General features: G+C 40.9%; 1 protein-coding gene across 9 annotated transcripts in view; it reads left to right on the plus strand.

Annotated features, from left to right (window-relative positions):
- The window catches only part of LOC145450185 (uncharacterized), a 161,197-nt gene that overhangs the window by 12,030 nt on the left and 125,769 nt on the right, over window positions 1–23,398 (plus strand). For all 9 annotated transcript variants that reach the window (XM_080328690.1, XM_080328689.1, XM_080328688.1 and 6 more), the window contains exons 11-20: window positions 2,245–2,411; window positions 2,787–2,931; window positions 2,995–3,027; window positions 3,094–3,212; window positions 3,280–3,393; window positions 3,454–3,586; window positions 3,933–4,043; window positions 4,111–4,172; window positions 4,543–4,712; window positions 4,775–4,879. In XM_080328690.1, coding sequence (XP_080184816.1) covers window positions 2,245–2,411; window positions 2,787–2,931; window positions 2,995–3,027; window positions 3,094–3,212; window positions 3,280–3,393; window positions 3,454–3,586; window positions 3,933–4,043; window positions 4,111–4,172; window positions 4,543–4,712; window positions 4,775–4,879 — 1,159 coding nt within the window. The remainder of the gene's footprint in view (window positions 1–2,244; window positions 2,412–2,786; window positions 2,932–2,994; window positions 3,028–3,093; window positions 3,213–3,279; window positions 3,394–3,453; window positions 3,587–3,932; window positions 4,044–4,110; window positions 4,173–4,542; window positions 4,713–4,774; window positions 4,880–23,398) is intronic.

A 23,398-nucleotide genomic window follows, 5' to 3' on the forward strand; every position in this document is an offset into this window, starting at 1 on the left:
ATTGCATTAGCCTCCATCTATCTTTGCGGGAATGGTTTTCGGCACTCCTCGTTCATATCAAAACGAAGACGCAGATTTTCAAGACACGACCACGTGCTTCAAGAAATACAGCAGCAAAATTAGCTTTGAAAGATTAAAAGTCTACCAACTTATACATAAATAGTATATAATGTTATTTTCAAGAAAAATCATTATTTTACTGTTTATCACATGCTCACATTTCATATTTGCAAAAGACAGATGAAAGTTGCACCATAATAGAGCTAAAATTGAACTAAAACTTGAGGGGGTCCGCGAGGGTCCGTGACGGTCAAAAGGGGTCCGCGAAGCCAAAAAGGTTGAGAACCACTGCTTTAACCGCACGGCCAACCCAGTTCCGTTGCTACGATATCTGATAAATCTATTAAATTAGGGTAGAAATAACTATTTCCAAGTAAGTTTCACGAAGTCTCGATACGCTATATTTAATCTAAAAATATTAATCCCCATAAAACGTACTGGGTGTGGGGTTCGAAGCCTAGAATAATAAGTTGATCGTGATTGAAAATAGAAGGAGGATCACTGGATTAACGTTTATGGGATACTCCGCAATGTAAAATTAGTATATACTACACAAAATCCAGAGTGTAAGAGTCTTTAGTGCTTCGGAATAGAGCAGTTTTCTATCTCTTTTACAAAATTTAAACGATTTTTCTTGCTGCGTTCCGGGATAAAATGTAATTTTTCGCACTTTTTGTTTATTTTCTAATAAAATTAGTATCCATTATACAAAAACGCCGTGTAAAAGTAAAGTACGAATACAAGTACAAGTTGAGATTTCAAAGTAAGTAAGTGGTTATGTTCGTAGACTAACCCCAATTCTACGTAACGATTTTTCAGTAAGTAGTTATGTTTCTAGGCTTCTTTTACTTCTATTTAACGAGTTTTCATACAAATCTGCTTTCTTTAATAACTTACATCTTTTTCATCAGTGAGCGAATGTAATACCGGTGTTGACTCCATGGTCAGATGCGACATAACAGCGACTCAGAGCTCATTTAGATACCTAAGCTACTTTAAAATTAGTACCCGAGTATTTGCTGCAATTATACTGCCCGATAGTTATAGCCAGAGGGTTTCGATGGTGACGTACTTGTATAATGCACGTGTCAAGTCGCAGTAGTGCTAAATACACATAATAGAATATATATGAGGAAAGTATCATCTAACGTATAATGAACTAAATACGCATAACAGAATATGAAAATCGGTATTGAAATTCACGAAACATTAAAATATCTCAATCAAGTCTCGGAATTTAATTATCTAACGTATAATGAATGTTATATATTTCTCGGAACCAAGTTATTCAATACAAATAGCTAAATACAAATAGAAAATCGGTATTGAAATTCACAAAACTAATTTAATCATCTAACGTAATCATCATAAAACCGCCACTAATCCAAATATACATAATAGAATCTCCAGGAAAATACACATAATAGAATATTTGGCGAATAGAGTCTTGCATAGAGATCATGGTTTTCGAAATTTGCTCATAAATACACACGGCAATAGTCTAGCGGGCACGATGAACGTAAATAGCCTCAGGGGCGGCACCAATTTCAGGTACCCTTACTACTGATATTTGACAGGCATGTTTATTCATGAAATGTGCTGATAAACAACTGCTCTGACTTATTTAATTGCTGGTGGTGTCCGACTCTGAGCGTCCCTGTTGGAAGTTAATATACTCAGATACCGTTGTGCATCATATCCAGTTACATGTTACTTATTTATACACGACAAATTTATCGGAGTAATACTATATAGCATTCAATTATTAACGGTTCCAATGAGTTGCCCTATGAACATGACTTTCTGCGACCAGGAAGTTAGTATTCAATGAAGCTCAATCGTATCACGCTGAAGTCTCTCATTTTACTAGTGAAACAGTGTCTCAAGACTCGTTACAAAAACAACGAGATTCATCGACAGTGACGCAGGGATATCTAGAAGTCTAGAGTTCTGAATTTCCTTGCAACGGCAAACTGGAGTACGTGCATTTTAGGACATTACGATCTTACTAATCTAATAATTAATTTTTGAGCCTGACGAGCATGATGTTGAAAGAAAAAACAGATTTCAAGGACAAAAACCCAGAAACCCAGGTGATGCTCGAAAAACCCAAATCAGGATGAAAAAACCCTGGAGTGACATGTCTGCAATTAATCCCTTACGAAAATGAACCGTCTATCACAGATGTTCCAGACCGCACGAGCCCTCATATCATGCACCAAGTGCGAGCGCCTTTGACGACACAAGAAATTTGCTCAAAGGAGTACTCTCGTTATTATCCTTATGGTGAAGAAATGCCGGATATAATATTATGTGCCGGTCTTCCTCGAGGGACAGCGAGTGCATGTTGGGTAGGTATTGAATTTCTTTATATAGTCCTATGACGCTATTGACTTGAAAACAGTAATAACAATAAAACTATTCATCGTTTTCTTTCACCGCAATTGGTTGATTCATTGCTTGGTAGGTCATGATATCAGTTGGATAAGTTTTCTTAACCTGATTTCAATAGTTATTAGGGTTTCACAATTTACGTTATTTCTATATTGCTGGCAAAACATGATTGTTACTAGCCTGAGTAGAACCAATATAATAATCCATATGTGTACAAATAGTCCTATTATTCTATTTGACAGAGTTGGACAAAATTGTCTTGTTGAAGAAATTGAATTTTCTGTCTCAACGAAATGCTTTCGATTTGTTTATAATAAATCACTAATGTTCAGGGGGATTCTGGAGGTCCAGCCATGCACCTCCGAAACGGAACGTGGGAAGTCGCTGGACTGTCATCATTTGCCATAGAGTGTGGTACCACAGGAAAACCAACGGGATATACAGACGTGTTCAAGATGCTTCCATACATTTTTGACGGTATGTAAGGATTATTATAAAACTTAAGACCACACAGCATTACGTACAAATTTCAACTTACAGTAATGAGCAATGGAATTCACAGCCTAGGTCAAGGTAAGTATAAATTTTTTCTGCTACAGTTCAACACGCCACTCTACATATTTATTTTATCCCGCTCAGTGGAATATACCGTCAGAAATCAAACGTCAGGAAATATTTCTACTCCGAATTATAACGCGGGACATAACTACCCTAACTTTGCTGATATGAAATGGCACGTGATCGTCGCTGAAGGACAGGTGGATATGCATAATCCTCCCACTCAACACAACCAAATATTACCATTGCTATTTATGATTTCGGAAGGTGATTTCTGTGAGGTTTGCTTCGGATTTTTATATCGAGAACTCGTATACGGACGAAAAATGCAGTTATGATTATCTCGTTGTCTACGATGGGGAAGAGAGCCCAGCTTCTAAGGTATGTAATTCGAAGCTAATACTGGATTACATCAAACGGTAAAATTTCTATTCGCCGCAGTATGGAAACAAAAAATTCTGTGGTCATCTACCTCCGCCGGATTTCGAGACGAGGGGTAATTCTGTCACTGTGAAGTTCAAAAGTGATTATTCTGTCGGCGGTAAAGGATTTTTGATATCATGGGAAGCTGTCCGTACGTCACTTTGTTTTATGTATGTTTACTGTAACCTGTATTGTATTGGTATTGTATTGGTATTGTATTGGTATTGTATTGGTATTGTATTGGTATTGGTATTGGTATTGTATTGGTATTGTATTGGTATTGTATTGGTATTGTATTGGTATTGTATTGGTATTGTATTGGTATTGTATTGGTATTGTATTGGTATTGTATTGGTATTGTATTGGTATTGTATTGGTATTGTATTGGTATTGTATTGGTATTGTATTGGTATTGTATTGGTATTGTATTGGTATTGTATTGGTATTGTATTGGTAGTGTATTGGTATTGTATATTAGTACTGGTATTGTATTATAGAGGGTTGCAAGACTGATGAAATGAGATGCTGGAATAAGTCATGCATTCCCGAGTCCGCAAGATGTGACGGGGTGATGGACTGTCCAGATAATGAAGATGAATTCCAGTGCGGTAAGTTTTTTGATTCGATCTTGATTCACATTCGAGGTTATTTTGGAATGTGAATTTCAATTCCCAGCGCTTGCATCGGAAGGATCAGCAGCATGCGGAAAGCCAGAAATTGCTCCTGAATTTCCATTCGTGAGTGTCTTCAATATAAACCCCACTTTAAACTAGTTATATACATTGTGGCTCCGGCGCAGTGACAAAACGCGTGAATTTAGTATTGATATAATACATTAAGTCACATAATTGATGGTAAGCTGTACAATTTATCAGTGAAGAAGAGATCAAGAAAGAAAGAAAGAAAGAGAGAGAGGAGAGAGTTTATCCGATATCAACAAAGGATTCAAAACCACGATTGTTCAACACGTTCTTACCCGAACAGAGATTTTGAAAATGTGTCCATTACCTTTCAGCATGATTTTGTGATCCATTCTATGACAACAAAGCTTTACCTAGGAACGAATCTCCGTAAATGGGCTTCTAACGGCCATGCATGCTTTGACAGGTGTCGCTCATAGTAGGTGGGCACTATGCTCGAGACGGATCCTGGCCATGGCAAGTCGGCTTGTATCGGAAGTATATACATTCTTATTATTCAAGCTCTAGCTCATTCACTTGCGGCGGTACCCTTATCTCCGATAAATATGTCTTAACCGCGGCGCATTGCATTTCGAGGTAAAGTCTCAATTATATAAATAATATGCAACTAACCGGTGAACTCTCAAATCTTCATTTAGTTCATATACGTACGAGGTCGTCGTGGGTGATTATGACAAATCGAGCAATTCATCGCACGAGAAAACGATCAGTGTTTCCAAAGTCATGGTTCACAGATCTTACAGGTCAGAAGCAGCTTTTTTTCTGACGACAGCTTATGTGCAAAGATCGTCACAGGAAATCTCAAGCGATACCTGTCATATGATTAGTGAAATCTTGGAACTAGTGAACTATACACCAACATTACCCGTTCATGGTGATCACTTTATTGACTAAGTACTTTTACACGTCAACCTTTTTCTTTTATAATTCTCTCGAATTGATAATTCATGAATCAGCATATTTCTAGTTACGAGGTTTCAGTTTTTTCCATTTACGCCCGTTACGTAAAATAATTCACTTGATCCCTATTATATACGATGCACTGCTTTTCTTATTTTTCTACGTTACATAACTAGCTTACCATGACTCATCATATTTCTAGTTACGAGGTTTCAGTTTTTTCCGTCTACGCCCACTACGTAAAATACTTCACTTGAAACCTAATACAAACAATGCGCCGCCGGGATTATTTTAGTACGCCTAATACCTATCACAAAGTTACTTAACGATTTAGCAAAATTATAACATCACATTTTACTACTTCCCTATACAAACTACGTATATCCTGTATTTACACGCAAATTTTAAGAACCAATTCTCTTACCTTCAAATTTTGTCATCCTCCGTTGTGTTCCATATTACACTTATCGCCATCCATTGACTTGTTCCGTTTCGTCTCCTCGTGTTCCTCATACGACTTAAGGTTCTACGTCGACGACACCTTATACAGCCTACCCATAACACAATCATCAGAGCTATCAACCCGGTTACCATCATTATCACAGCAACCGGTTTCAGTGTAGGAATCAGTTTCGCACCTTCCATAATCATCCTATCGATCAAGTTTAATCCACTTACCTTATATCCACCTTCCATCATCACCAGTTCGTGCAGCCATCGAGTATAGTTGTGGTCAACGAAATCTGTGGTTGTCTTCCCCGCGGTGGTTCTTGATAGTCGGGAATATTCAGGAGCGGGTGTTCCCAACCCTTGGTTTTTCTTCCCAAGCAGTGGCGATGCGTCAACCATCGTTGACTCCAAGGTAGTATTCATTAGTTCGACACTCCTCGGGGACGAGTCGTCTTTGTCGTCTCCTGTTGAATACAAAACAGTTGTTTCGGTACTTACCTTACGGTTGTGGTCCGGGTTTTGGTAGTCCGTTCCGATGTCGGTCCTGCCGTCTTCCGTGGAGTTCTGCAGAGCCTTCGCAGTGGTGACCGGATGCACTCGCGTCGTTGTAGGTGTTTCACCAATGATTTTCGTCATTCCGTCGGGTTGGTTTCGCGCGCGAAGAGTTTGCAACTGTTGTTGCACCAGCCTCGCTTTCATCCGCCATTGTATTGTTAGGGGTGGCCGATGTTTCAGCGCTGTAGTGCTTGGATCATAGTCTTTCGCCGCTGGAGTTACTCACGTCGGACTGTAGTAAGCGATCATGTACACTTCTTGGGATGGGGGTTTACCTCTGACGTCCGTCTTGCTACTATCGAGTGCGAATCGCCTTGTCTTGTAGTCTTTCATTCATTTTCTCAGGAACAACAAAAATAGCCAATTTTCATTCGGCAAAACCTTGTTCAATAATACCAAAATCAGGTATTATATCTATTGCTTCCTTTAGTGCCTTCGCCTGACCCTCCCGCGTCAGGTTATAAGGGCCAGAAACGAAAGGCTTAGTCGATGGGTCCTTACGTCCGATGTCGCATTGGTATTTCATGGATTGGGGGGCGCTGAGTTGGCCCCCCAGGCTATCAAGTTCGGAAGCAAATGGATCATAAACGGCTGTCAAGACTCCTTCAGGAATGGCGATATTTTCTAGGCCAGCCAAAAGTCAGGAGGTTTGTATGACAGTTTCGCCAGTGCTGCCGATTGTGCACAGAGACTTTCGAGTTCCGTCTTGACGCTGGGACTGGTGTCTTGTCGTAAGGTTACATAGTAATTGGGCCAGTTATTGGCCCAATGCGAATCTCGTGATGAACGGGGTTTTGGTGTTGGTGGAGAGAGGGCGAGGTTTTTCGTTGTCAGCGGGGATTCCCAACCTATTCAATCTGACCTCTGATCTCGGCGTGTGCCCACGCCTACCGTCACGCCGGCGGATTCGGTCGCCGCGCGGGGGCCCGTTTCTGGGGAGACGTGCATCTTAAAATCCCCAGACTCCTTGCCGGACATGACCGGGCGTGTATCCGGTTGACCGACAATAGCTGCTTCGTTTGAACCTTTTGGTAAATTACTCATAACTGTGGCTGTCGTCATGCATCTTTGGGCCGAATTGTTACAGTTATTCGGACAAGTGCATCCACGAGAGCTTTCAGGACCAGTTTTCTCGTGCAGGTCCTTATTTACGTCAGCCGGGATTCCGCGCTCGACGTCTTCATTATTGGTGCCGTCAGGGATTCCTGACTCGACACATCTTTAGTTAGTGCCAGCAGTGCTAACTGATCCGACACTTTCTCGACTAGTGCTAGCAGGGGCTACCTGACCCAACACTAGGGATTTCCCATATTTTTTTGACCTTTTGGGAAAGAAGGTAAGACAGTTGCCGTCGTAAGATCGGCGTATTTATGATTGGTGCCAGCAGGGATTCCTGACTCGACACATTTCGCGCCAGTGGTGATTACCATCTCGACACTTGCGCCAGCGGCAACGGCCTGCGGCGACACAGACAACGTGCCGGCTCGACGCTTATCTGGTTTGCAGCTTCCATCAACCCATCATCGGTTACAGTGTCGCGAAGACTGCTTCCGACTTTGGTTCCGTCCCGTTGATCACACGAGATCCCGTCATGAAGCGTTACTAAAGACAACCCTTCGTTTGCATTAGGCGGAGATTCAAATTCAGTCGCTATGTTTGGTAATTGTTGTACATGATCAATCCATTTTAGACCTACAATATCGAGAGGTCTCCTTTCTCGATCGCAAATGGAGCCGATAGTCCGTTGAAATTGATTATTACTAAGGAGTCAACGTGGGAGGAGTCACCTATATCACGTAGTTTCATGTCTATAGGTTGTGGCTCCTCCCAGCTTGGCGGGTATTAGGTTTCTACGACGTTTTTCAATTTGAGGACGCTTCCCGTGTCGGCGCAGAAAACCCCAGTTGTGATCCTTCGACGATCTTTTCTTTTCATAGATTGGCGTTCGCAGATAGTAAGGAGGTAATCGATGTGTTCGTCTTCAGACTCTCCCCCGTCCACTGAAATTGCCAAGAAATGACGCTGAGCCCCAGAAGACCAGTTGGTGCCTCCATTTGATTATAGTGTAGCTTCATGGCGCTTGCCATACAAGTATTCCACACTTGGTTCGATTTACTTCACAGAGCTCAACCCCATCTCCTGGCTTTTCCACATTTTTCCACACCCCTTATACAACCCGGTTTTGTCGACGTTGATTGAAGCATTGGTTGTAGATTGATCGAACGAGGCAGTGACCTTGGAAGGTCCAGCGGCTCAAACTATTCATACAATAGACAAGCCCCTTGGCTTAATTCAACCAACATACTCCAATAATTATCATGCAGACAGCAATGAAGTATCTATGCAAAACTCGGTTAAGTTGGCATACGTCAATCTCAACACGAGTCAAGATTTAACCTACCCATATTCATGCACGATTAATAACAGTTCAATACTCCAAGGTGTGTTTACACCATAAATGTGACGGTATTTCCTGCCGACAATATACATGCATATAATACACAAGAAATATGCCAATCGATGCCACAAAAAAAAACAATACCACACAGAGTTCAAGTTGACCAATTTGCCGACCACCTTGTTTATAAGAGTTCCCCAATCTTCCAGATGCAGATATCAAACCGCAATTAGTCCAGGAACCGACCCCTTGTTTGAGTCGTTACTACTTAGGATCATCAAGTAGCCTACTTGCGTGCTGTCGATTCGGAGATCGGGCATTCCAAGTCCAACAGAACGCGGAGTTTGTTGAGGGTTCGTTGTAACGATATTCCGAATGCAATACCTCTATGTTCTTGGCTCTTTCCATCTTTAGCTCAGCGGCTTTATGGAGCGATTCCAGCAAATTTCATCGAGCTTCTTCATTTATGTATACATTGCAATTTCGGTTAGCAGTCGCTCCCATTTCATCGCACTGCTTTATTTCTGTATACTTTGCAGCTGCGGCAAGCAGCCGATCCAATCAATAGCATGTCAAGAGTTTTCAGAGGGACATCGGAACATCACCCTCCAATGCCAAAAGACGTCTAACCCTTCCGCAATGCCTCCGTCAATGTCCGGTTTTCTGGATATAGACTGCTACTGGATGCTTCGTTTGGGGCTCTGTTTCAGACTGGCGGATTTACATTGGCATAGAGTCACAAGTTCGCCGAAACTAGCGGACGCACCGATGTCGTCTTTATATGCAATAATTGGATACTACAACTGAGTGTACAATTCATGTGGGCATCATACATGGCATAGATATGCATACATATATCAGTCATACTTCGACTCACTGTAAAAGTTCGCATACATGAAGAAATGGTGGCGCCATTTTCGGTGAAGCAAACTGATGGTATAGCTAACACTTAACATGCATACGACACAGTCCCAGATAAGCACAAAATGATATCAACTCATTTAAAATAGTCATACGTGAACTAATGTCCCAATTGCAATCATGCTATATTCTATAATTTCCAGTATTGGTGTGCTTATGCTTTTTTATTCATTCGTATATACCGCGGTTAACAGGCAATAGACTAGGCTTATCACGAATTTCAAACTCACATATGCTCGACTGCGTTACCCCAAATGGTATTTAAATACCCATGTTGTTATTGTCCTATGGTCCATTACACATCAAATTTTCAAACTTCTGTGCCGAAGGGTCCTAACACTAGTATAGGGGCGGGGTCAGTTATGATGCCTTATTGATGCCCACAGATGTAGTACTCGCTATTAAGTAAGTGTAGGCCTAGTAACAACCAAATTCACTTAATAAATGTTCATTAACCCATACCCATATCTAAGACATAAAATGTTAGCGTCATTTTAAAGCAACTGCGCGGTAGATATCAAAGATACGGTGAATGCAGTACTTGAACACAATAGGAAATATTGGCGTCACCATACAATAATTCATCATAGTAAACCCTTACATGAAATACCTATTAGTATGTTATGACTTTCGCGTCCTGTCACCATGTCGCAGATTGATTTTTTTCCAATACAGTAAACTTCATAGTTCATACACGTAATGATTGCAATACGACAAAATGGCGCTCGTCAGGCGCATTCACTTCGTAAAGTGAATACGCGGACAAAGCGGGTTTTAGGCTAGTGTCATTTTCCATCATCGACACATCAGTTTCGAAAAACGAATGTGTGGATAAGTTCAACCATGGGTTACTTTTCTAAGGTCTTTATATTAGCAGTACTGGCCTGATGTTATAGGCCTAGTAATTCCGGTTATATAATATTTCTGTATTTATTGTAGTTGGTGCCTAAAACGTTTTGGAAAGTCTGTCGATATCTTGGTCTAAAGACCAAGGTATCGATCCATTATTTTAGTAGCCCTAATCGTTTTGGAAAGTATATCGGTCTTCTCCAGGGTCTACCACCAAGGTACCGATTTGATTCATTTCAAACCCGTTGACATTATTGTTCGTAATTGGAAAGTCGGCAACTATACTGTTGCTTCAGCACTACGACGTAAAAATCGACACAAGGCCCGATATATGTGACAACACAAAATGGACATAGTCGCCAACGAACTGACTCGCTGCTCCATGACCATTTACAGCGTCTCCACAGGGGCATTGACGTCCTGATCAGAATGGTATTGAGTGTATTGACCTTGCCGGAATAGTAGCGCTTGTGACGTTCAGATATAGGTAAATATATTTTCAGTTTGAGTCAGACCCGGACAACTAGAAAATTTTCAGCTTTTCCTAATTAGATGAGATTTAGAGCTACCCAGCTTTTCCAAATTATGTTAAAATTAGAATTAGAGCTACGCAGCTTTATCCAAATTAGATTAGAATTAGATTACTTGCATTTCGTTCTAATTCAGTGAAACTAGACAACTAGAATTATTTAGTTATCCAAGCCTGGTTCGAGTCGCCTGCTTGCAGTACCAATAATAAATCCAATTTGACTTTGTCCTTGTTATTACTTAATGCGACAAGTTGGTATATTTCTGAAGCTATTTTTGAGTTGGTGCGTTTCATCTTACGTCAGCGAGGTAAATTGTCCTCAAAAACACTAAACAAGAATGCTCTAAAATGCTGACAAAACCATGGAATATCTAGGTACAAAGGCACCCGCCTTATTGTCGGCATGAATATGCACAGCGAACGGCACATATTTATTGACGCACTGCGATACTACACATTTACAACGCCGCAACATACCCTACGGAAACTTTATCGCTGCTAGGGATTATTTGTCATCCTCACTAATTCTTGGTCCTAGTTCGGCCCATGTAAGCTTACACGAAATAATAGGGCGTTTTTCGGCATATTCAAATCTTGTCTGGAGTCAGGCTCACTTTCAACTAGACACTTTCATCTCGCCAAATCTGTCGCAGCCAATTACTACACGCGATAGGATAGTTAGTACGACTGCCCTGGATCGCAGTTTCGTGGTGTTTTGAAATGATGAAAATATTATTAAAACTGATTGACTAAACGCGGCATAAGCACTCGTCATTTCCTGCTTTTATATCTCTGGACATCAGTATCTCTGGACTTTAATTCAACTATACTAACTGTCCTACTCGAATTTTCGCGTAAACGAATTACATACCTTTCGTATTGATTATTCGAGCGGGTTTCTGCAGATATGGATCAATACCGTTAAGCATGATCCGTTTTGAATACTATCGATAAAACGTATTAATATAGTGTAGCCTTCTTTGTTTCATCCATGGCGACTAGGACTATATACCGCGCATGTTTGAGAACAAGCGGCAATATTCGCGAAGGATTTCATATGTCATCACCCATTCGAATTACAAAGAATATGTCTGAAAGCGAGAGGTGGTCAGTAACGAAGTACTTCTATTTTTTGGGATTACTCAAGTAGTTTTCCTCTACTTCTGGTACTTATTCAAGTTCATCTGATTTCCTCTACTTCTACTTCTACTTCGTAATATTTTGTGATCTACTTACTTACTTTTCGCTATTCTCAGTTTGTCAAGTAGAAGTAGTCTAATCCCCCAATACGAACGATAACTTGAGGAATTCCGCGGCTGTTTTCATAGAGTACCAACATTTAATATTCATAAAAGTCAAGTAAAGCCCAGAAATTTTATTGCGCTCCGCGCATAGTGGTGATGGGGTGACAAATATGTTTTCGTGAAAGTATCAGTGAATGTAATTTAGGTACCGGATTGCTTGGTTCCTCTCACACCGCATTGTCGCCCATATGAAATATTTCATCACAGTAAATATGGCCCACCACAACATTTGAAACTTACGGTTTCGCAATCTAGCAATTACCTATCATATTGTAATCTAGCAGCCCCTTACGTGTCTTGATAATCTGAAAAATCCAGCTTTTTTTAACGTTACACCTGTTTTAGCAGATGACCTTTTAAGCTTTGTACACAAAATACAGGAAATATATTCTCCGCTTTTTAGAAGTGGTATTTGTATTTCATTTTAATTAACGTATAATAATCACGCAAAGTGATGTAACCGTATCCGATACATTTTCTACGTATTGCTCTTCGCCTAAACTTGTGGCCTTATAATATGGGGTAGGGCGCCATCCCATGATATTCTCTAAAAACGGGGTGTTCCAGTGAACAAAAGATAAGTATCGCATTTTCATATCAGTACTATAATTTGCATCCCATGATGCGAAACAATACTTATTATGTTGAAAATTGATACCTCCTGGGATGCATCAATACGAATCAAGCTCCCTGCACGTGCCGCATAGCTCAATTCGCAGCTTTTGACAGTCCATGCGAACGAATTAAGACTGTTTTCAAAACTACTTACTTACTTGAGTAGATTTAAAGTCAGTTAATTCTACTTCTACTTCAAGTAGTTTTAGGTGGCTTATTGAAGAAGTACTTCTACTTGTACTTGAGTAGATTTTCCGACACTACTTCTACTTCTACTTGAGTAGCTTTCTTGACTAATTTGACCACCTCTGCTGATATCATCCACAAGTCAATTTTTCTTTTATTTAGCAATTGTCATATAATTCGGACCCTCTCTGTCTTTCAGCGTTCCCTTTATTTGAATTTAAAACGACTAGCACTTTTTATACAGTTGCACTGTGTTCCAGAATAGCTATAACCATAAACTCTTGTGACCTCAGAACAGTGTGGAGATCAAACCACTACCTTCGAGTCACTAGTCACCTTGAGACATTACACATTTCGACCCGAGCCCAGCCAAGTACCGTCAAGTCATCATTCAAGCCAAATTGAATTTTCGAAGTATGCATGATTGCATGATGATGCAAAGTCACTACACTTTGCCAACTGGGTGTAGGACAAATTAATTGGTCATTTATCTTGAATCAAATACTGAATGAACTTAAATATACATACGCTCTGATCTTCGATGACGTAACCTCGGTGCAACAATGCCAGCCTCGTCCGTGCGTAGATGCGGTCTGTCTAAGCTTCAATTCCTCCGCTTCGTGTTGGAGTCCGAATTGGACTGGATAGATGGTGATTCGAGGCTGCTTATATGCATTTCTGTTTCAAAAACAAACAAAGACTTCCCTGCCAAGAGCTGGCTATAAGTTTCGGGCCCAGTTCGTGATGAGTTATTTTCTTTTTAATCTTTTTATGAATCACAGTTCGTGCTCTAGCCGCGGCCATTAACTAATTGTTTTCGGCTCTATCAGCTACCAAAATGGCACAGCTTCGTGTGCGAGTTAATCTCCCTCATCATTATAAATGACCCATTATAACGACTTCGTGCACGAGCAGAAATGACTAAGTGTCACGATTCGGCCTCGGCTCCTTATTTGGATAGAAACATCGGTCGCCATTTTTGATTTTGCGTCAACACAATACCTTGCAGTAGCCTACCTCGCTCGCTGCAATCACCTTTTCCCCGCTCAGGGAAATACTTTACATTTTGGTTTTCTAGGATATTTTCTAGGCCAGCCAAAAGTCAGGAGGTTTGTATGACAGTTTCGCCAGTGCTGCCGATTGTGCACAGAGACTTTCGAGTTCCGTCTTGACGCTGGGACTGGTGTCTTGTCGTAAGGTTACATAGTAATTGGGCCAGTTATTGGCCCAATGCGAATCTCGTGATGAACGGGGTTTTGGTGTTGGTGGAGAGAGGGCGAGGTTTTTCGTTGTCAGCGGGGATTCCCAACCTATTCAATCTGACCTCTGATCTCGGCGTGTGCCCACGCCTACCGTCACGCCGGCGGATTCGGTCGCCGCGCGGGGGCCCGTTTCTGGGGAGACGTGCATCTTAAAATCCCCAGACTCCTTGCCGGACATGACCGGGCGTGTATCCGGTTGACCGACAATAGCTGCTTCGTTTGAACCTTTTGGTAAATTACTCATAACTGTGGCTGTCGTCATGCATCTTTGGGCCGAATTGTTACAGTTATTCGGACAAGTGCATCCACGAGAGCTTTCAGGACCAGTTTTCTCGTGCAGGTCCTTATTTACGTCAGCCGGGATTCCGCGCTCGACGTCTTCATTATTGGTGCCGTCAGGGATTCCTGACTCGACACATCTTTAGTTAGTGCCAGCAGTGCTAACTGATCCGACACTTTCTCGACTAGTGCTAGCAGGGGCTACCTGACCCAACACTAGGGATTTCCCATATTTTTTTGACCTTTTGGGAAAGAAGGTAAGACAGTTGCCGTCGTAAGATCGGCGTATTTATGATTGGTGCCAGCAGGGATTCCTGACTCGACACATTTCGCGCCAGTGGTGATTACCATCTCGACACTTGCGCCAGCGGCAACGGCCTGCGGCGACACAGACAACGTGCCGGCTCGACGCTTATCTGGTTTGCAGCTTCCATCAACCCATCATCGGTTACAGTGTCGCGAAGACTGCTTCCGACTTTGGTTCCGTCCCGTTGATCACACGAGATCCCGTCATGAAGCGTTACTAAAGACAACCCTTCGTTTGCATTAGGCGGAGATTCAAATTCAGTCGCTATGTTTGGTAATTGTTGTACATGATCAATCCATTTTAGACCTACAATATCGAGAGGTCTCCTTTCTCGATCGCAAATGGAGCCGATAGTCCGTTGAAATTGATTATTACTAAGGAGTCAACGTGGGAGGAGTCACCTATATCACGTAGTTTCATGTCTATAGGTTGTGGCTCCTCCCAGCTTGGCGGGTATTAGGTTTCTACGACGTTTTTCAATTTGAGGACGCTTCCCGTGTCGGCGCAGAAAACCCCAGTTGTGATCCTTCGACGATCTTTTCTTTTCATAGATTGGCGTTCGCAGATAGTAAGGAGGTAATCGATGTGTTCGTCTTCAGACTCTCCCCCGTCCACTGAAATTGCCAAGAAATGACGCTGAGCCCCAGAAGACCAGTTGGTGCCTCCATTTGATTATAGTGTAGCTTCATGGCGCTTGCCATACAAGTATTCCACACTTGGTTCGATTTACTTCACAGAGCTCAACCCCATCTCCTGGCTTTTCCACATTTTTCCACACCCCTTATACAACCCGGTTTTGTCGACGTTGATTGAAGCATTGGTTGTAGATTGATCGAACGAGGCAGTGACCTTGGAAGGTCCAGCGGCTCAAACTATTCATACAATAGACAAGCCCCTTGGCTTAATTCAACCAACATACTCCAATAATTATCATGCAGACAGCAATGAAGTATCTATGCAAAACTCGGTTAAGTTGGCATACGTCAATCTCAACACGAGTCAAGATTTAACCTACCCATATTCATGCACGATTAATAACAGTTCAATACTCCAAGGTGTGTTTACACCATAAATGTGACGGTATTTCCTGCCGACAATATACATGCATATAATACACAAGAAATATGCCAATCGATGCCACAAAAAAAAACAATACCACACAGAGTTCAAGTTGACCAATTTGCCGACCACCTTGTTTATAAGAGTTCCCCAATCTTCCAGATGCAGATATCAAACCGCAATTAGTCCAGGAACCGACCCCTTGTTTGAGTCGTTACTACTTAGGATCATCAAGTAGCCTACTTGCGTGCTGTCGATTCGGAGATCGGGCATTCCAAGTCCAACAGAACGCGGAGTTTGTTGAGGGTTCGTTGTAACGATATTCCGAATGCAATACCTCTATGTTCTTGGCTCTTTCCATCTTTAGCTCAGCGGCTTTATGGAGCGATTCCAGCAAATTTCATCGAGCTTCTTCATTTATGTATACATTGCAATTTCGGTTAGCAGTCGCTCCCATTTCATCGCACTGCTTTATTTCTGTATACTTTGCAGCTGCGGCAAGCAGCCGATCCAATCAATAGCATGTCAAGAGTTTTCAGAGGGACATCGGAACATCACCCTCCAATGCCAAAAGACGTCTAACCCTTCCGCAATGCCTCCGTCAATGTCCGGTTTTCTGGATATAGACTGCTACTGGATGCTTCGTTTGGGGCTCTGTTTCAGACTGGCGGATTTACATTGGCATAGAGTCACAAGTTCGCCGAAACTAGCGGACGCACCGATGTCGTCTTTATATGCAATAATTGGATACTACAACTGAGTGTACAATTCATGTGGGCATCATACATGGCATAGATATGCATACATATATCAGTCATACTTCGACTCACTGTAAAAGTTCGCATACATGAAGAAATGGTGGCGCCATTTTCGGTGAAGCAAACTGATGGTATAGCTAACACTTAACATGCATACGACACAGTCCCAGATAAGCACAAAATGATATCAACTCATTTAAAATAGTCATACGTGAACTAATGTCCCAATTGCAATCATGCTATATTCTATAATTTCCAGTATTGGTGTGCTTATGCTTTTTTATTCATTCGTATATACCGCGGTTAACAGGCAATAGACTAGGCTTATCACGAATTTCAAACTCACATATGCTCGACTGCGTTACCCCAAATGGTATTTAAATACCCATGTTGTTATTGTCCTATGGTCCATTACACATCAAATTTTCAAACTTCTGTGCCGAAGGGTCCTAACACTAGTATAGGGGCGGGGTCAGTTATGATGCCTTATTGATGCCCACAGATGTAGTACTCGCTATTAAGTAAGTGTAGGCCTAGTAACAACCAAATTCACTTAATAAATGTTCATTAACCCATACCCATATCTAAGACATAAAATGTTAGCGTCATTTTAAAGCAACTGCGCGGTAGATATCAAAGATACGGTGAATGCAGTACTTGAACACAATAGGAAATATTGGCGTCACCATACAATAATTCATCATAGTAAACCCTTACATGAAATACCTATTAGTATGTTATGACTTTCGCGTCCTGTCACCATGTCGCAGATTGATTTTTTTCCAATACAGTAAACTTCATAGTTCATACACGTAATGATTGCAATACGACAAAATGGCGCTCGTCAGGCGCATTCACTTCGTAAAGTGAATACGCGGACAAAGCGGGTTTTAGGCTAGTGTCATTTTCCATCATCGACACATCAGTTTCGAAAAACGAATGTGTGGATAAGTTCAACCATGGGTTACTTTTCTAAGGTCTTTATATTAGCAGTACTGGCCTGATGTTATAGGCCTAGTAATTCCGGTTATATAATATTTCTGTATTTATTGTAGTTGGTGCCTAAAACGTTTTGGAAAGTCTGTCGATATCTTGGTCTAAAGACCAAGGTATCGATCCATTATTTTAGTAGCCCTAATCGTTTTGGAAAGTATATCGGTCTTCTCCAGGGTCTACCACCAAGGTACCGATTTGATTCATTTCAAACCCGTTGACATTATTGTTCGTAATTGGAAAGTCGGCAACTATACTGTTGCTTCAGCACTACGACGTAAAAATCGACACAAGGCCCGATATATGTGACAACACAAAATGGACATAGTCGCCAACGAACTGACTCGCTGCTCCATGACCATTTACAGCGTCTCCACAGGGGCATTGACGTCCTGATCAGAATGGTATTGAGTGTATTGACCTTGCCGGAATAGTAGCGCTTGTGACGTTCAGATATAGGTAAATATATTTTCAGTTTGAGTCAGACCCGGACAACTAGAAAATTTTCAGCTTTTCCTAATTAGATGAGATTTAGAGCTACCCAGCTTTTCCAAATTATGTTAAAATTAGAATTAGAGCTACGCAGCTTTATCCAAATTAGATTAGAATTAGATTACTTGCATTTCGTTCTAATTCAGTGAAACTAGACAACTAGAATTATTTAGTTATCCAAGCCTGGTTCGAGTCGCCTGCTTGCAGTACCAATAATAAATCCAATTTGACTTTGTCCTTGTTATTACTTAATGCGACAAGTTGGTATATTTCTGAAGCTATTTTTGAGTTGGTGCGTTTCATCTTACGTCAGCGAGGTAAATTGTCCTCAAAAACACTAAACAAGAATGCTCTAAAATGCTGACAAAACCATGGAATATCTAGGTACAAAGGCACCCGCCTTATTGTCGGCATGAATATGCACAGCGAACGGCACATATTTATTGACGCACTGCGATACTACACATTTACAACGCCGCAACATACCCTACGGAAACTTTATCGCTGCTAGGGATTATTTGTCATCCTCACTAATTCTTGGTCCTAGTTCGGCCCATGTAAGCTTACACGAAATAATAGGGCGTTTTTCGGCATATTCAAATCTTGTCTGGAGTCAGGCTCACTTTCAACTAGACACTTTCATCTCGCCAAATCTGTCGCAGCCAATTACTACACGCGATAGGATAGTTAGTACGACTGCCCTGGATCGCAGTTTCGTGGTGTTTTGAAATGATGAAAATATTATTAAAACTGATTGACTAAACGCGGCATAAGCACTCGTCATTTCCTGCTTTTATATCTCTGGACATCAGTATCTCTGGACTTTAATTCAACTATACTAACTGTCCTACTCGAATTTTCGCGTAAACGAATTACATACCTTTCGTATTGATTATTCGAGCGGGTTTCTGCAGATATGGATCAATACCGTTAAGCATGATCCGTTTTGAATACTATCGATAAAACGTATTAATATAGTGTAGCCTTCTTTGTTTCATCCATGGCGACTAGGACTATATACCGCGCATGTTTGAGAACAAGCGGCAATATTCGCGAAGGATTTCATATGTCATCACCCATTCGAATTACAAAGAATATGTCTGAAAGCGAGAGGTGGTCAGTAACGAAGTACTTCTATTTTTTGGGATTACTCAAGTAGTTTTCCTCTACTTCTGGTACTTATTCAAGTTCATCTGATTTCCTCTACTTCTACTTCTACTTCGTAATATTTTGTGATCTACTTACTTACTTTTCGCTATTCTCAGTTTGTCAAGTAGAAGTAGTCTAATCCCCCAATACGAACGATAACTTGAGGAATTCCGCGGCTGTTTTCATAGAGTACCAACATTTAATATTCATAAAAGTCAAGTAAAGCCCAGAAATTTTATTGCGCTCCGCGCATAGTGGTGATGGGGTGACAAATATGTTTTCGTGAAAGTATCAGTGAATGTAATTTAGGTACCGGATTGCTTGGTTCCTCTCACACCGCATTGTCGCCCATATGAAATATTTCATCACAGTAAATATGGCCCACCACAACATTTGAAACTTACGGTTTCGCAATCTAGCAATTACCTATCATATTGTAATCTAGCAGCCCCTTACGTGTCTTGATAATCTGAAAAATCCAGCTTTTTTTAACGTTACACCTGTTTTAGCAGATGACCTTTTAAGCTTTGTACACAAAATACAGGAAATATATTCTCCGCTTTTTAGAAGTGGTATTTGTATTTCATTTTAATTAACGTATAATAATCACGCAAAGTGATGTAACCGTATCCGATACATTTTCTACGTATTGCTCTTCGCCTAAACTTGTGGCCTTATAATATGGGGTAGGGCGCCATCCCATGATATTCTCTAAAAACGGGGTGTTCCAGTGAACAAAAGATAAGTATCGCATTTTCATATCAGTACTATAATTTGCATCCCATGATGCGAAACAATACTTATTATGTTGAAAATTGATACCTCCTGGGATGCATCAATACGAATCAAGCTCCCTGCACGTGCCGCATAGCTCAATTCGCAGCTTTTGACAGTCCATGCGAACGAATTAAGACTGTTTTCAAAACTACTTACTTACTTGAGTAGATTTAAAGTCAGTTAATTCTACTTCTACTTCAAGTAGTTTTAGGTGGCTTATTGAAGAAGTACTTCTACTTGTACTTGAGTAGATTTTCCGACACTACTTCTACTTCTACTTGAGTAGCTTTCTTGACTAATTTGACCACCTCTGCTGATATCATCCACAAGTCAATTTTTCTTTTATTTAGCAATTGTCATATAATTCGGACCCTCTCTGTCTTTCAGCGTTCCCTTTATTTGAATTTAAAACGACTAGCACTTTTTATACAGTTGCACTGTGTTCCAGAATAGCTATAACCATAAACTCTTGTGACCTCAGAACAGTGTGGAGATCAAACCACTACCTTCGAGTCACTAGTCACCTTGAGACATTACACATTTCGACCCGAGCCCAGCCAAGTACCGTCAAGTCATCATTCAAGCCAAATTGAATTTTCGAAGTATGCATGATTGCATGATGATGCAAAGTCACTACACTTTGCCAACTGGGTGTAGGACAAATTAATTGGTCATTTATCTTGAATCAAATACTGAATGAACTTAAATATACATACGCTCTGATCTTCGATGACGTAACCTCGGTGCAACAATGCCAGCCTCGTCCGTGCGTAGATGCGGTCTGTCTAAGCTTCAATTCCTCCGCTTCGTGTTGGAGTCCGAATTGGACTGGATAGATGGTGATTCGAGGCTGCTTATATGCATTTCTGTTTCAAAAACAAACAAAGACTTCCCTGCCAAGAGCTGGCTATAAGTTTCGGGCCCAGTTCGTGATGAGTTATTTTCTTTTTAATCTTTTTATGAATCACAGTTCGTGCTCTAGCCGCGGCCATTAACTAATTGTTTTCGGCTCTATCAGCTACCAAAATGGCACAGCTTCGTGTGCGAGTTAATCTCCCTCATCATTATAAATGACCCATTATAACGACTTCGTGCACGAGCAGAAATGACTAAGTGTCACGATTCGGCCTCGGCTCCTTATTTGGATAGAAACATCGGTCGCCATTTTTGATTTTGCGTCAACACAATACCTTGCAGTAGCCTACCTCGCTCGCTGCAATCACCTTTTCCCCGCTCAGGGAAATACTTTACATTTTGGTTGCAAAGTAGGTACCCTATTTAGGTTTTCTTTCACAAGCTTACTCAGTAACCCACACGCAACAACGTCTAACCACAAGAATTCTTCAATTCGGATTTCCATGCGAAGCCTAGCCAAAACTCCGAGATCTCAGTATTTTTTAGGTGTCAGAGGCATACCCTTTACGAATCAAGCCCCGTCGACCCATAATTGGCTGAAGCGCCGACTTTGAGAATCACATTTAGCCCCCCTTTTTATCAAAAGGACCACTATTGTTCATCTATTTCTTTAGGCCGCCAGCTGGCGCTGTTGTTTCAGTATGTGCACACAAAGTGCAACAGAGCTTTTCACAACCTGGATTATGATGCATAAATTTTCAACAAATGTCTTAACAATTGATCTCTTTTAACGTTACATTGAGGCCTAACAAGTTCATGGATCTTTTATCTACAACTGGGTCTTTCCTTACGCTATTCTCAGGATATAACTAGGCCAAGCGCTGTTCGTAAATCAGGGTCTTTTAGATTATTTGCACGCATCACTAACGGCGCACAAGATTCACGTCAGAGGCAATGTCGCAATGCGAAGATCGTTTCACTTGCATTTGGTCAAAATTCGTGAAACACCCCTGCCCTTATGACGAAAAGTGTTGCTTTACAGTTGACATTTCTGGTTACTGGAGCAAGGGGTATATTTCTTTCGGTTTGCCTCGAAGGCGATTGTTGATATACAATGTTCTTTCCAATTCTCTACTAGTTGCTGACGATTTCCCCTGACGAGTGTCAGCCAAAAATATTCGGGTTCATTTCAATATGAATATACTATTTAATTGTATATTGAAGTTCTGTACTTCCAAGAAGCTCCTCGAAGGAATAAATAAATGCCAAATAGTCACGGCATAACTCATGCACGGTGTTAATAACATCCAATCTAGCGATTACGCCATCGCTCATGTGCGTACGTAGCATATAGAGAGTACCGCACGAATAATTTGGCGATTATTGTATCTTCCTTGTACGGGCGAAATCAGAATACATATATTCTTGCGCATTGTGTCAAATACATGCGACATCATATGCCAACGATTGCCGACATACTGTACTGATCACCGGCGTAAATAAAAATCCAAATTGGGTTCAAATTTAGGATCACGTACCATTGTTGGTTTTCCCGACATGAATTTATTGGACTACTTTCAACAGCAATTCAAAAGGTCGTGTATTCCTTTCAGCCGCAGCGCAATTCTTAGATTACGCGTAGCTCTCATATGCCGTAGCTATTTGATATACCCGTATTATAATTATCGCGTAACCAAAAGCCTGGATTGTAATTGGCTTAGGCGAATCTTGACCGGCTGGGAATTCAACGTCGAGTTAACTTTATGTTTTCTTTCACCAAATTGTATCAAAGATGCGGAGTTTAAAAAGGTCAAAAAATACAACTATAGGTCACATTACTTTGGTAAATTAAAAATCGGCTGCACGCCGTCATATTAACTTTGCTGTAACGATAGTTCTTCGCATATCATTCGAGTCACCGTATGTTAACGGTTATGAAATTTGACTCCTTAATTTCCTGAATTTGCATCGCACATTAAGCGCTAACCTTAGTCATTCCATCAAGCTAGATTTAAAAATGTTGCCGCAGGTCGCTGAATAGAGCCGCGGCGGCGAGTTCATATTTCGATTCAATTAAAATGGCCGACAGATTATACCTCTGTTCGTTTTTGGTCGTTCGTAGTATTTATCCTCGGTACACGAATACTACATTAATGCCTTCAAGTTCAAATTATTCCACCTCACATTCCCAACATTTTTTCTACGCTTACACGTAACATTTTATTGGTGTTAAATTCACTTGTTCCATATGAGATCAAATAAACTTTAATAAAATATATGCTTCGTCATATTACACTTCTTTGACTACCATTCTCTCGAATTTCATTCAGTGCTCTCCGTGTAGAGTAGGGTTCTTAGTATACTTGTACCGAAATCTTTTCTATACTGTCAAGTTTCTTGCACCTTCTGGACGCGGAGGAGGTGAAATTATGTGTCGCCTACCTATTTTCAGTTATGGTCAGTAATGCAGTACTTTTATGTCTTGAAGCGGTTCGTGTGGATTGTCGATTTTGCCCCCTTCCACTACTCCTTCAAGTGTTTACGATTTATAGTGTATACTTCTACTTCTAATTGACAGTTTTAAGATTTCTAGGTAATACTAGGCCTAGAATACCTACTTTTAT

The sequence above is a fragment of the Botryllus schlosseri genome, chromosome 11 (genome assembly GCF_051294905.1).
Source record: "Botryllus schlosseri isolate E-star chromosome 11, Bs_hap1, whole genome shotgun sequence".
In the NCBI taxonomy this organism is placed as follows: domain Eukaryota; kingdom Metazoa; phylum Chordata; class Ascidiacea; order Stolidobranchia; family Styelidae; genus Botryllus; species Botryllus schlosseri.